The sequence below is a fragment of the Heloderma suspectum genome, chromosome 4, assembly GCF_057233095.1.
Source record: "Heloderma suspectum isolate Gila_16-S chromosome 4, 16-S_ref, whole genome shotgun sequence".
Classification (NCBI taxonomy): domain Eukaryota; kingdom Metazoa; phylum Chordata; class Lepidosauria; order Squamata; family Helodermatidae; genus Heloderma; species Heloderma suspectum.
In genome coordinates this window covers 195,809,085-195,823,325 of record NC_139461.1, presented here as the reverse complement: position 1 = coordinate 195,823,325, position 14,241 = coordinate 195,809,085, and the positions used below count along the sequence as shown (strand labels likewise).

The 14,241-nt window shown below is 42.6% G+C and overlaps 1 protein-coding gene across 1 annotated transcript in view; it reads left to right on the top strand.

Moving 5' to 3' along the window:
* The window catches only part of ALG14 (ALG14 UDP-N-acetylglucosaminyltransferase subunit), a 41,546-nt gene extending 37,847 nt beyond the window's left edge, over positions 1 to 3,699 (top strand). The window contains exon 4 of the mRNA XM_084851846.1: positions 236 to 3,699. Coding sequence (XP_084707972.1) covers positions 236 to 466 — 231 coding nt within the window. The 3' untranslated portion in view covers positions 467 to 3,699. The remainder of the gene's footprint in view (positions 1 to 235) is intronic.
* Positions 3,700 to 14,241: the final 10,542 nt, after the last annotated feature.

Genomic DNA, 14,241 nt, shown 5'->3' with positions numbered 1-14,241 from the left:
GTTTACTTCCTGTTCCTCTCCTGCTCACAGGGCAGTTGGTTGGAATGGCCTCTGTGAGGGGAGGAGGGGTCCAATCCTTGCTTCTTTAAGCCACAGCAGATGGAGAAAGCCTTACACTCTCGTCTTCATTGTCCTATATAACTAATTGTGTTTATATAGTCACTATTTTTTTTGGTCATTTCCTATTCAACTTCTCTCTCTCTCTCTCTCTCTCTCTTTCTCTTTTTCTCTCTAGGTGCTGTGCAATGGCCCAGGCACGTGTGTTCCCATATGTGTATCTTCCCTTCTTCTCAGGATCGTGGGACTAAAGAGAGTAACCATTGTGTATGTCGAGAGCATCTGCCGCGTGGAAAACTTGTCCTTGTCTGGGAAGATCCTTTACCGCTTTTCAGATTACTTCATCGTTCAGTGGCCTGCTCTGAAAGAAAAATATCCCAAGTCTCTTTATCTTGGGCGAATAGTGTGATAGCAAAGGACGATCTCAACTGGCACCAGTACCTACCGCCTCCAGACTTTTAAGATCTTTGAATATCTTTCCAACAGTTCCTGGTTCACAAGTTTGCAAAAATCGAGCAACACTCGGTAGGAAATTCCTGCATAAAGTGGGATGTATCTGTGTGCCACCCAAGATTTCAAAGCTGGCAACCCAGTAATTAGAGTTATGTTCCCCGTTCCATCAAGAATCTGCCCTACCTCCCTTGTCTCACTTTGTTTGCCTGGACCCTTCCCCTTGATCCTCTTCACACCAGAAGAGACCTTTTCTAATGGGACAGGGAATAAGGTAAACTGACTAGTATGGCAGGGGGAAAGGAATATTGTTGAGTGTGAAATAGGATCATTATTATGTATGCGTCATCCGACAAAGTGAATGACACAGTATGGAGGAGCATTAGTAAAATAATAAAATGACATGTCCCTCCACCAGGCTTATCTGACACATCAACATTTATTTCTCTTCTCTCTTATTTTATTATTTTGGTTTTCCTTTTGCCTTCCTGCTCTCTCTTTCTCACATGTGTGCGCTCTCAGTTCAAAGGTACCATTCAGTTCAAAGACGGAAATGATGCGGACTTATACCTCAGGTAGCCCCCTGGAATCAGGGAATTAGGGCTTGTTCCTCCCCACAGCTTCATTCCTGATGATACGAATTGTTTTCTTCACATACAATTCACATGTTTCTCCAACAGCTAAGGACAAGGATGCTGAGTGGTGCTCTAATCAGGGATGGGCAGAATGTAGATCTCTTGATGTTTTGGATTTCAACTCCCAGCATTCCTGCCCATTGGCCATATTGGCAGGGGTTTCTGGGCGTTGAAGTCTAAAACATCTGGAGATCTACCTTCTCCCCACCCCTTACACTATCAAGGGTGCAATCCTATGCATATTTAGACAGAAAGAAGTCCTGTATCTCCCAGCATTCCCCAGCCAGCAGTAAAGTCACATTGAACTTTACATGGAGAAATTCCATTGGGAAGATGCTGGCTTTTGTCAGATGTTACCTTCCACAGCCACTTCTGCCCTCCTGTTATATGCATCAACTAGCCAGTAGTTTGGGCTGTATTTACTTGTACACAGGTTCTCCCTGACCCATAGCCCCTTTTCCAGAGTAGGGCTATGTTGCACGTTAGGGCCCTGCAGTCTCACTTGAAAGGCTATTAGGGTTCCATAGTGCAATAGAGGTTGCTTAATAATCCCCCTAAATCATAAGAAACAATGCTCTAGTACAACAACCCTGTTTCCTGTATGCAAGCAGTGAAATCCCTGGTGAATATTTTAAGCATAAAGGAAACCGACAAACTAACTTGGCTTCATGACAGTTTTCACTCTGCAGCCTTTCCAAAACCCCAGAGCATTAAATCCAGTATCCTTTTTCCTTTTGGCCTGTCAGAGTTGGCCCTGTGAACTAGAGTTCACTTTCCAAAGCTTTGTGTTTAATTGTTAAGATAAATAAAAAGGTAGCGGATGTCACAAACAGATGCAGCATTTGTACATGAGAGAGACAGATTTTTCCAAGTTGAACATTCCATCTTTTTTAAACAGTGTTCATTTTCAGAGAACAAACTGTCATTAGAAAGTAGTGAGATCCTTTAACACACTTTGCAGTCCCATGTGTAAATACTTAAATGAACATTAACAATGCCAAAACTAAGTAGGAAGAAAGGAAACCAAAAAAATACCACTTTCTTGGTGAACTTCAGTCTTGTATATTTAGGTTCTGTGTGTTTAAAAGTTCAAGACATGTTTAGTTAATCTTGAAGCGCCCCCTCCCCTTAAATGGGAAATGGCATTTATTATCAAACACTATTAGCAAATAGATTTTGTGGGAGACTGAATTTCACCAAGTCTGTTGTAGCTGTTTGCATTCATCTAGCAAATCCTAAGCCTATACATTGTTCTGTATATGAAGCAGTGTAAACACATCTGCCATCTGCATACACAGTTAGATTGATGGACAAATTTTGGTTGGAGAAATACATACATCGGAGAAAGTAATAGAAAAGTGGCAACTCTTTATGTGTGCGGTGCATAAATGGAATATGAGGAAGCCAAGCAAGAACCCTATGTGTGTCCCTACAAGAGTCTGATAGCGTCTTTCTATAAAAGTTGTGAAAGTTTCAGTAATCGGTTTTAGAGGGTGTGGAATAGTTTCCCCGAGCTGATGGTGCCCGCAGTTTACAGATGGGACAAATAAGTTTGGATTGGGTTTTTGCTTCTCCAGAAAACTGCCATCTTGATGTTGCTGAACGTTGATACAAGGTTGGCAAGGGAAGGAACATTATCAGAAGGCACTCCTTTCTTTGGTTACAAAGTACGTTTTAATATCCCATGAGGGTCTGGTTCAGATTTTCTGAACAGCTCAGTTTTCATTTCAGCAGAGAAACTGGAAATCGGCATAGCTCTGATGATGCCATAAATCACAGCATTTGGCTTGGCACAAGCTTCTGAAGACTTTGGCTTTTTAATATAATAATAATACATTTCTGGGCCACATAGAGTACGGGTGAGGCAGTTTCGATGAACTGTTCAAAAATCAAATAGGAGCCAACTGTGTGATTTGCATCTATCTTTCCAAGTGTTCCTAATATAGCATGTAGTGCTAGGAGAAAAAGCTGTACACTAGGAAGTCTTTGATTCAAATGTCATCTCAGCCATAAAAGAATTCAGTATTGTTAGGCATGCCACTTGCTCAGCCCTAACACCTGTAATATATGCATAATGTCCTACCTTATAGGGTTGTTGTAAGGATTACTGAGATAATGAATGCAAAATACTTTGAGCACTTAAGATATGGGTGGTTTACCTACTAAGCACTATTCATCATTTACCAGTATCCTGTGATTCCTGTCCCTTTTTCTTCACATGCCAGCAGCCCAGTCCATAACAAACAAGCTGTACATACCCAGGTGACCTTTAAGGTCATCGGAGGAGGCCTTGCTGGTCATTCCAAAACTAAGGGAAAGTCACCATGCAATACCCCAATGGCAGGCCTTCTCGGTAGTGGCATTCACCCTTTGGAAAATCCTCCCTTGGCAGTTTGGGAGGCAAAAAATGTAGCATCTTTCAAACACGTCCTGAAAACACACTTTCTCCAGGCTGTAATCATGCTGTTCCATCTTACCGCTCCTTGTATTGCTTTTATTGTAATTACAGTTGTTGTTAATGTAGCATTTTTAATAGTAAAATGTGATTTTAATATTTATATGTGAACTGCTTAAATATTAAAATATATTTAATATTTATATATATTAAATATATAAATATTACAAACAAACAAATAAAATAATCGTAAACACATTTACTTGCAAGCATGCCGAATTTGAATCAATGGGGCTTGCTCCCAAGTAAAGATGCTTAGATTTAGGGCAGGGGGGTTGAACCTTTTTCAGCCCGAGGGCCAAATTCCATTTCAAAGAAGCTCTTGGGGTGGGGTAGGGGACACATTCCAGTGGTGGGTGGAGCCCATGCAAAAGGCGTGGAGCCAAAATACCAAAAAAATGGCATATTTTAGCTTAAAGCTCTTTCTGCTGGTAGCTAAGCCTTAGGAGGTACGTTTTAACCTTTAGAATGGAGAAAAACAAAACAAAAGCTGGGAAACCACAAAACTGTCGATGGTTGGGGGTATGGCCATCTGGGAAACCCCAGAGAGCCAGCTTGAAACCCTAGCATGGCCAGTTTGGGACCAACGGGCCGCAGGTTCTCCACCTTTGATTTAGGGTGTGAGTTCATGTTTTGACTAAGGCAGCAGTAACCAATAATACGCCGCCCAGACCTGTGTATATGGACGTACGTTTCTGGGGGATTCCATGGAACTGAGTCTCAAGTAAGTGTGTGCAGGACTAGTAACAGTTCCAGTAATTTTTGGATTTAGCAGAGAATTATGAATATATCGACAAATTTTAAAGTGAATACCAAATGTTTATCCCACCCGTCCTCCAAGATTCTCAAGTTAGCATGCATAGTTCCTCTCCCCCACCTATTGCCATTTAACTTCACAACAACCCTGTGAGGGAGGTTAGGTTGAGAAAGAATAACCGGTCCAGGGTCACTCACTGATCTTAATGGCTCAGCATTAAGATTCCAGATTTGAAACTGGATCTCCCCTGGTCTAAGTCTGATCCTCAAACATAGAATATTATCTCTCGGTATTTTTCCGTGATTAAACACAAAAGACGTAATTTTCTGTGAACAGAATCTGGATGACTTGTCTCTTGAATAAAGTATTCCCATCCAAGCTGAACTAATAGACCTCAGTTTGCCACATTTGGGGGGCGGGGTTAGGGCCTGCTTGATTTGTCTTTTCTTTTTTGGTTTCCAGTACGTCTTTGTCCCTGTTTGTGGGTGTGAAATAAATATCAGATATTCAGAAGTAACTGCAAAAGAATCGTGTGTGCTGGTTTAGCTGGAACACAGCCGTTTCTTCTACAGTATGTATCAGTAACATATTTAATGAGACTCTACATTTAATGAACTCTGCATGACAGCTGAAAGTTCTTCCTCGGGAGGAATTTTGTGCAATGTGTGTGGGTGAGCACTTAATATCCTTGGGAATAATCTGACCCTAGCGTCTACTTATGTGTGCTAGCATTTGGCCTAGTAACTCGAATGGGGGTTATGTTATCCAGACTTTTGTGCAGAGTTGCATATTGTTTTGGTAAATAAGGAAAAATGGTGTACTGTCTGTTATGACTAAGACCCTTTTAGTTCCCTGGGAACATTCATTATGTGCTCCTTTTAGATCTTGTGTCACTTAATTTATTCTGCAGCCTAAAAGATGCCTTCCACCACATTCGCTTACATGCACAAGGATTCCCATAGCTCAGTGGCAGCACACATAGAAGGTTGAAGGACTCTGGTTTAGTTCCCCACATTTCCAATGGAAGTATCTCAGCAACAAAGCTGGGATCTCTGCTTGAGCCACTGCTGATCAGAGTAACAACACAGGCCTAGATGGATATTAAGAACATAAGAGCCCTGCTGGATCAGACCAAGGGGCCATCCAGTCCAGCATTCTGTTCACACAGTGGCCAACCAGCTGTTGACTAGAAACCCACAAGCAGGGCATGAGTGCAAACAGCACCCTCCCACCCATGTTCCCCAGCAGCTGGTGTACATAGACTCACTGCCTCTGGTACTGGAGGTAGCACGTAACCATTGATAGGCTCCTCCTCCAGGAATTTGTCCAACCCCCCTTTTAAAGCCATCCAAATTGTTGACCATCACTACATCTTGTGATAGCAAGTTCCATAGTTTAACTATGTGCTGTGTGAAGAAGGATTTCCATTTATCTGTCCTGAATCTCCCACCAATCAGCTTCATAGGATGACCCCAGGTTCTAGTATTTTGAGAGAGGGAGAAAATGTCTCCCTATCCACACTGGCCCATCTGTACTAAGGCAGCTTCATATTGTTCTGCAGGTTAGAAAGAAAATAGGATGTGTATTTCTATTAGATTCAAATCATGCTTGGCAGAGTTTCAGTGGGCAGAACTACACATAACCCCATTTGAGTAAGTAAGCCAAAAGCTAGCATACATAAGGAGACACTAGGGTCAGATAATTCCCAAGGATCTTTTTAACACAGCTTTAAAACTTGTGGTTGCTATGTTTTTATTGTTTTATCTTCTGCTTTTTTTGGTAAACCTCCTTGGTTGGTTTCAGAAAGGCAGTATAGAAATACAGATGGATGGATGGATTCCCAATCTGATGCTTGCCACCAATATGCAAGGTGATGGGGAAACATTTGTAGGAGAGAAGCTAGGAGCAGGGTGCTTAACCTTCCCCTGCTTTCATCTTTTCCTCTCTAACCTCACTACCTCCAGCCCTTTGTTTCTCCACTTGATCAGCAAGCCCACCTGGGAGGAAAGTGGCCAGGTGAGAAATGACAGAAGATGAGCTGGGGAAGGGTTAAGCATCCCCTCTCACCCCCCACTTCTCCCTTACAAATATCTCATTCCTCCCTTCCCCCTCTATCTCACCTCTTTGCACATTGGCAAAGCAGCAGCAAAGGGTTGGGCCTTACATGCTTCACGCAGTTGTTGCAAGGCAGGGAGGTGACAAAAACTCACATACACCACCCTGAGCAACTTGGAGGCAGGGTAGTGTAGAGATAAATACAGTGGAGGTGCCAGATGCTGCTCTTAGGGCTGGGCAGCAATAAAGAATGCTACAGCATATATTTTGCAACTGCTTTAATCATGGTCTGTGAAGGGCTTTATTACAAGCAACCCTATTGTTCCTAGTGGGGTTGCCCAGGGCAAGATGAATGCTCCTGTTATGTTTTTAATTTGCAAGGTCAAAGCCTGACTTTGATCTATGCTGCAGTTTCATAGGCAGGTGTCTAACCGAATCCTTTTTGCTGGGTTTCTGGAATTAAAGGAAATCACTCCTGGCTTGTTTAGACTTGTTTAACATCTGTGTTGTGTGCTTTTTTAAGATCTGTAATTTCAACACATCAGCAGACTCTGGGACAGAAGGATCTCACCTAAAGTTGGGAAAGTGTCTTATTGCCAATAGGACAACATCCTTTGATGGAACAGGCTGTTTCACATAAAATAATGGCCAAGCACATTCTGAAGTCAAATCTGACGCCAATGTACCAACAGATCATAACCCACAGGGGAATTATCTTAACCTAACTTTAATTAAGCTATTACGATGGATGAAATGGCCCAGTCATTGCCCAAAGCACAGGTGGACTCTAGGTCACTGCCCAATAAAAGGAAGTGGTGTTAACAATTCAGGCTGGTTTTTCCTTTAAAATATTTCATATGGTTCTATTATTTGTTCTGAAAAAATTGGCACAGTAGTAGTAAAATTAGCATTCTTTTAGTTATTTAATAGCTCTGATCTGTTTGTGGTCAAAGGTTACAAGGAAGCTATCGTCCTTTTCTTTTAAAATGTACTCATTTTTGGTATCACCAATAAACAATAAAGGCAATATTATGCAGGACAGCCAGTGTAGTCTAGTGGCTAGAATGGTGGGCTTGGACTGGAGAATGAAATTCATTGGATGATCTTGGGCCAGTCAGGTGACCTGGCAAAAATGGCTAAAGAGGTAAGCAGGCTGTCATAACTGCTAACAGATCAATAAAAAACAAGGCAGTCCCTGCCCTCAGGCCTAAATGCTCAATGTGTGGTTCCTTCTTTACCTCCCTGCTTCCCATGGCAGGCACATGCTTCAAGAGTACAAACCAATTCAGGAAATGTCGCCTGGCCTTAATGTTCAGAGTTTCCCTCTCTGCTTTGCGCATCCAGAGGATTGATAGTGTCAGAAGCAACTTGCAAACGGCATTCCCAGCAGGCAGCTCACTCAAGTAAACCGGCAGCTCAATTCTGTTCTTGTTCGCTGTGCAGTCCTATGTATCCGCAGGAAGTGACACCACCAGGAGATCGTACTGAAGACAACTGAAAGAAGTTAGGATAATGCAGCAGACCCACAGTTGCTCACACTGTGTGACATGCCTTTCCTTTTTTTAACAGGAACGTCACATGTGCTAAGATATCTCAGCTTACCTAGCAGCTTGGGAGTCCCCATAGAGAAAGGTGGGGGTGGCAATTACTTTGCTTCAAAGTAATTGATCATGAAAAGTCATCTCAAACCAGTGATTCTGTCTTCAGGATCTTCCTGCTGTGTTAATAGCCAAGTAACAGAGCAGCTCCTAGCAAAATGCATCAGCAAAGCCAGGTTTTCCTAGCCAAGGCTATCTTTGAAAGTTGATTCAGAAAGGAAGGATGGATTTGGAAAAGCCATCTTCATGCAACAAAGACCCAGAATGCTGGGTATTTGCCCTAGTCCAACCTTCTCTAATCAGGTGGCCCTCCAGATGTTTTGGACTACAGCTCCCAGCATTCCTGCTCATTAGCCATACTAGCTGGGAATGTTGGGAGTTGTAATCCAACATATCTGAAGGGCACCAGGTTGGGGGAGCCTGCCCTAGTCTCTTGACTCAAGGCTGGGCCCAGTTTTTAATGTTTTAAGTCTTTAAGCACTCAGACTCTGTTTTAAATTTCCACCTTATGCAAGACATTCACCCAAATGCACGTTTAAAACCTTCCAGAAAATAAAGGGTTGTATTCAATATTAGTTCTACTTAAAGTATACAAAATGAAATGAATGGAACTTTCATTAGTCATGACCAAGCCCCATTAATTTCAGTGGGTCTACTCTAAGTAGGACTAACATTGGGCACAACCCAAAATGAGCCACATTATTTGCTGAGGTTAAGGGAGTAGAGAAATCAAAACATGTCACTGTGAAATATAAATACAAAGAATGCGAGCATCTATGGACTGAATTTTAGCTCTTCAGAAGAAATATTAAGGTACATCTCTCACCTGCACGGATCTGTGTGCCAGAATCTGGATAATGAAAATTGAAAGACCTGCTTTCATGTGAATACAAATCACCTTCATCAGCATAGAAGCTGGGTCTGACAAGTTCAAGACAGTGGATTTGGCATGATCCCATTTTCTCCTCACAATATCCCTGTGAGGTAGGCTAGGCTGAGAAACAGTAACTTCCCCAATATTACCAATGATTTTCAAGTGAGGATTTGAACCAAGTCTTTTCAGCTAAACTCTCAGTTCCAGTCACTACATCTCCATGGCATAAAATGTAATCTTAAATCATGGCTGGATTATGGCAAGATCCAAGAGTCTTTGTAACAGCCAGCCTACAAAGGTGTATAGAGGCACTACAAATGGAGCAAATCCATACAATGCAAATTTGATCTAGGGTATGCAGAGGTATAGAAAAGCTTGAGAACTGGTAGATCCACTTGCGTCTCATACTGCCTGACACATTCTGAATGAACTTCCACCCCTCAGCTTTCCTGGAAATGTCTTTATAAAAATACGTTGGGAGTGCATGCCTTTATGTGATAGATGTGTCCCTTTGGCAGCATCCTAGATGCTGCCTATCCCTTGCTAGCTCTATGCTTCTAACACTTAGAGAATCAATTGATTAAATTACAGTTGGAAGGAGGATTTTTAATTAACTATTGGAGCAGCATTATTTAGTTCAATTGCTTCCCATTTAATCAATTTCAGGGGCTTATTCCCTTCCCTGCAATATCCCCAGCAGAGCCATTTCTGTATCCCCATAAGATAAAACCCAATTTAATTTATCCCTCATGGGGAAGGGGACCCTCCCCCCAGCTTTGACAGTTCTTTCATCAGAATAGTCTGCAGATTCTACTTTGTACATAACAATATTAAGTAGTTGTTCCTATATGTGTTAAAGAATAAGCAAGCGATAAATGCTAAAAACTCATAAACTGGCACAACAGCATTGTTTGCTTCAGAACCAGTGTTTCGTGTTAGAGGTGGTTAATGTACAAAATAAATTTAGCTACATCCATTTAGGACAAATGCTTTCCATATTTTGTCAAGCCTAAAGCAACTGTTCAAATAAACAGGTATGACAAGTCTGAAAATGCAGGAAAACCAAGTTTCTTTCTGTAGCTCCTCTTAATAGCTCTTCTTATTGTTGTCTACCCACAAACTTGCTGTTTCAGAGTCTTCTCTGTCAGCTTTCTGCTCCTCCATCCTAGAGGAATGGTAACAATAAATTATGGGATTCTATTTTAGTTAATGGATTTTTAGAGAGGCCAACACAGCAGAATTTGCATTCTGCTGTAAATTAAGGAGCGATGACATACACTTAGGGAGCAATCCTATCTAGGCAGGTGGCCGCCTCCGATCTCAGAGGCAACCACCTATCCAAAGCAGGGCAGGAGCAGCATGGAGCGGATTGATCCCTCCGCACTTCTCTTGCCCAGATTGCGGCTGTCTAGCCGCCGGAGGACGGAGTGAGGAAGGAGGCTGCTGTACGACACATAGGATGTCATACAGGCATTTCCGCCCACCCCTTTTCAGCCGCTCTGCGCTCCTCTTTCGAGGTGGAGGGTGAGGCTGTTCCGCGCTGCCTCCGAGGCAGCGTGGAAGTGGGGCGAGTGTGGGCTCCGAGGTCAGTTCCTGGAAAACAATGTATCCTATGGCCGTCTAGCCACTGTCTAGGGCCATAGGATTGCTCCCTTAGTGGCTGATACTGGTATATAAGATAAATCAAAGTTAATCACTGGATTATCTGGGTTTGGCAAGAATCAACGTTTAAAAAAAAGAATCAGATTTGACTGACTGGTAAGCTATAACAACATGCATTCTACCAACCTGTGAAACAGTCCCTAATTATACCATAAGTAAACTGAAGGACAGGAATTTCAACTAGGATACTGTATATGTTATTTAGGTGATGTGTGTGTGTGTGTGTATGTATGTATATGTATATGTGTGTGTGTGTGTGTGTGTATATATATATATATATATATATTCTTAATCTAAATTAAAGATTATAGGATGACTGGGGGAAAATAGCCCAGAAACTCAGAACTTTGAAGCTTTGCACTTTCGTTTAAGCTGAAAGTAGTGATGGCGGAATAATCCAGTGTGAATCCAGCACTGCCTAAATGACCTCTCTGCCTTTTACCAGTTCAGACTGGTGCACCAGCTGCAGTCCTTCCTGGACAGAGATAGCATTCCTGACCATTGGCCATGCTGGCTGGGGAAGATGGGAATCCAATATATCTGGAGGGCACCAGCTTGGGGAAAGCGGAGGATGAGAGAGGCCTAGCTTCAAATCCCCACTCAATAGTGAAGCTCACTGGATGACCTTGGACCATTCATTCTCACTTAGCCAAACCTACCTCAGGGTTGTTGTAAGGGTAAAAGGGAGGAATCATCTACTGATGCTCTTAGCTTCTTGGAGAAAGGGTGGGATAAAAATTGGATTATTAATTAATTACTTAATTACTTGACTCAGTGCTGAGACTCAAATATTGCCTGACTGGGACTGTGCTTTCTAATGCAGAATGCAGTAATGTTTTACTTCATTCTGACTGGAAGGTGTTGTATTCTGCTCCCATAGAATTGAGGAAATACGCAAAGGCGTAGAATTGAGGAAATACGCAAAGGCAGAGGGGATTTGACTATCAGTGGCTGCCAGTCATGATGGCTATATATTTCTTCCAGTATGCCTCTGAATACCAGTTGCTGCCTGGGAACAAGAGCAGGAGAAGGCTATTGCCTTCATGTGGGCTTCCTAGAGTAATCTTTTTGGCCACTGTGGGAAACAAAATTCTGGATTAGATAGGGCCTATGCAGTAGGCCTTTGGTCTGATCCATCAGGGCTCTTTTAAGCAACAGCAATCTGCAAACAATAAGAGCAGGTATCCTGCTAGTTCCCTTCTCTGGCCAGAGCTAGGTGCTGGTGCACAGTCTAGATCTGTACATGTCATCCCTTGGCCACCACTTCAAGCAAGATCCACTGTGAGCTCACATCTGGATACTGAACTTTAGAATGGAAAACTATTCCTCTTGCTGGCCCATAGGAACGCAGTACATACATTCTGCGCTGACATTCTCTCATTCCTACTCATTAGCTGCCACGGGTGCAAGGAATATCAGACTGTGGACAAGGACAGTTTGGTGCTTGCTGCTGCATTGCACTGGCTGAGAGATCTGGCCCTGGATTTCTTCCTCTTTGGCCATGCAAAAGGAAGGTACCCTTGGATGGTCTGAGGGCAGCTGATGCAACCACCAGTTGTGTAGTGGAGCCAGAGCTTGCAGGATACTTTGCACTTTTTTATTAGGAGGAACACCGTCCCCCCCCCCCCGAATTCACTGTTCCCTCTGAGCTTAGCGGCAGTTCTCACAGTAGCTCAGGGGAAGTGAGTTTTCCCAGCATCAATATATTGTTCCCTTTTGTCATGCCAAGTATTTTGGGTGGCTTGCTCTGGAATGGGCAATTAAGATGCATTAGCTTTACAAAATCCTGCTTCTGGTGGAGATTAAGGTGCTAGAACTAGTTTGTTGATAGGGATCAAGCTGTCTAAATCGCTGGATGGTCCTTGGGGAACTGTCATGATGAGCATCTGCACCTCAAAATTTACCACTATGCTACCGGCAACCACCTTAAGGAAGTTAAGCAGGTTTGGGTCTGATCAGTGGCTGGATGGGAGGCTGCTTGAAAACCCCATACATGCTGCCTTATGTTCCATGTTGGAAGAAAGGTGAAAAGTGGGATAGAGGTATACTAAATAAATAGGCTAAATGATATGAAAAGCTCACATATCTCTTCATTTTTCACACCCAGCCAGCCACAGCAAGGGGAATGGAGAGCAACAGCATCAGCATACCGGTGTCATTGTGGGGGACCATTAGGAGTTTCATGTTTCCTCGTGTAATAAACTCCATGTGATTGCATGTTGGAGGAAAACAAAGGAATTTCATTAAGGGTGTAATCCTCCCATGTCAGCCAGTAATGTGTGCTGCCCTGTAGCCTCCTCCCAGCTCCGCCTCACCTGGCATTCCAGCTGCATGTGCCTTTCTTTTACAAAAATAGAAAAGGGACGATCCATGCAAACCGGATTAATGAGCATTGCTTTAAACTGTAATTTTCTGCTGGCTGTGGTTCAGTGATTAATGTTTCCTGCTCCGTCATTACATTGTCCAACTAAAAGCTGGTGCTCTGAATTGTGAACCTGCTTGTAAACCTCACTGGCAATTAAACAGGGTGAATGTCCTAATCTTGACTGCATTCTGTGCTGCAAAATTCAATTATATGCTGGGATATAGAAAAAGAGGAAATGATTCACTGCATTAATCTGGTAAAAGGAGGAATGCGACAACAATTCAGGTATTTTGGATCACGTTCATCACTAACTAAATAGCCACTGACTTCAATAGAATTTTTTCAGAAATCGGTCTTTTCTTTCGGACTATGTTAGTAATATTATATATGGCAAGGACACAGAGGTTCTTATTAGAATACGCCATATAATAAAACAATGGCTATTTAAAAATACTTGGGATTTATATATTGCTTTATATAGTTTTCAGAGCACTCCGTATACATTATCTCATTACAACTCTGCAAAGTTGGTCATTATTATTACTGAGAGGGGCAACAGTCTTCATAATATTAAGATCATGGCCATTAGTATGAACACATTCAAAGAGTCTTCCTGCAGTGGACAAGCAGACACACTATGCTCCTCCCCATTTCCCAAGCGCTTTGCACTTCTAGATGACGCCAGGCATAAGGGTTGGATGTATTCTTCTGGAGCTTTCCAACCCTGCAATCCAGGCCCACAGACAGCTTCAACCCACACTGCTCCCTGCTGGGCCACAGAGCAGACCTGGACAAACATAAGTTATGCGTGCAACAAGATCAGCTTGTAAAATGAATATTCAAGCATCCTGGAGGAAAATGTACCTACTTTTCTGCTAAAGGTGTCTACCTTCTGGCTAGACAGAAACCTTCTGTGGCCCAGTAGAAATGTAATGCTGCCCAGTCACCTAACCAACCAAGAGTACCCTGTGTCTTCATGTGCTCCACCTTGTCCACACTTTTGCCTTCTCAAATTCAAATTGGCCTTTTATTTTCTTACCTAACTGCGGTGCATCAACATTTTCACTAACTGATTAGTTCCAAAAATGAGCAGGAGGAGGGAATGTGTGTGAGAGAGGAAGAGTATGGAGGAGGACACGAGCGCAAAAGAAACATGTGACCCCTAGGGACAAGGGAAAGGCATGGAAATGCAGGGGACATTATCAGTGTCCTAAAACCAAATGTTATTGTGACATTTGCACTAGAAAAGAAACAAGAAAAGTGACAATCTTAGAAAATGTCTTTCTCACTCTGAACAGTTCTGTTTGATAATGACTGCAGTCTGAAGCTATTT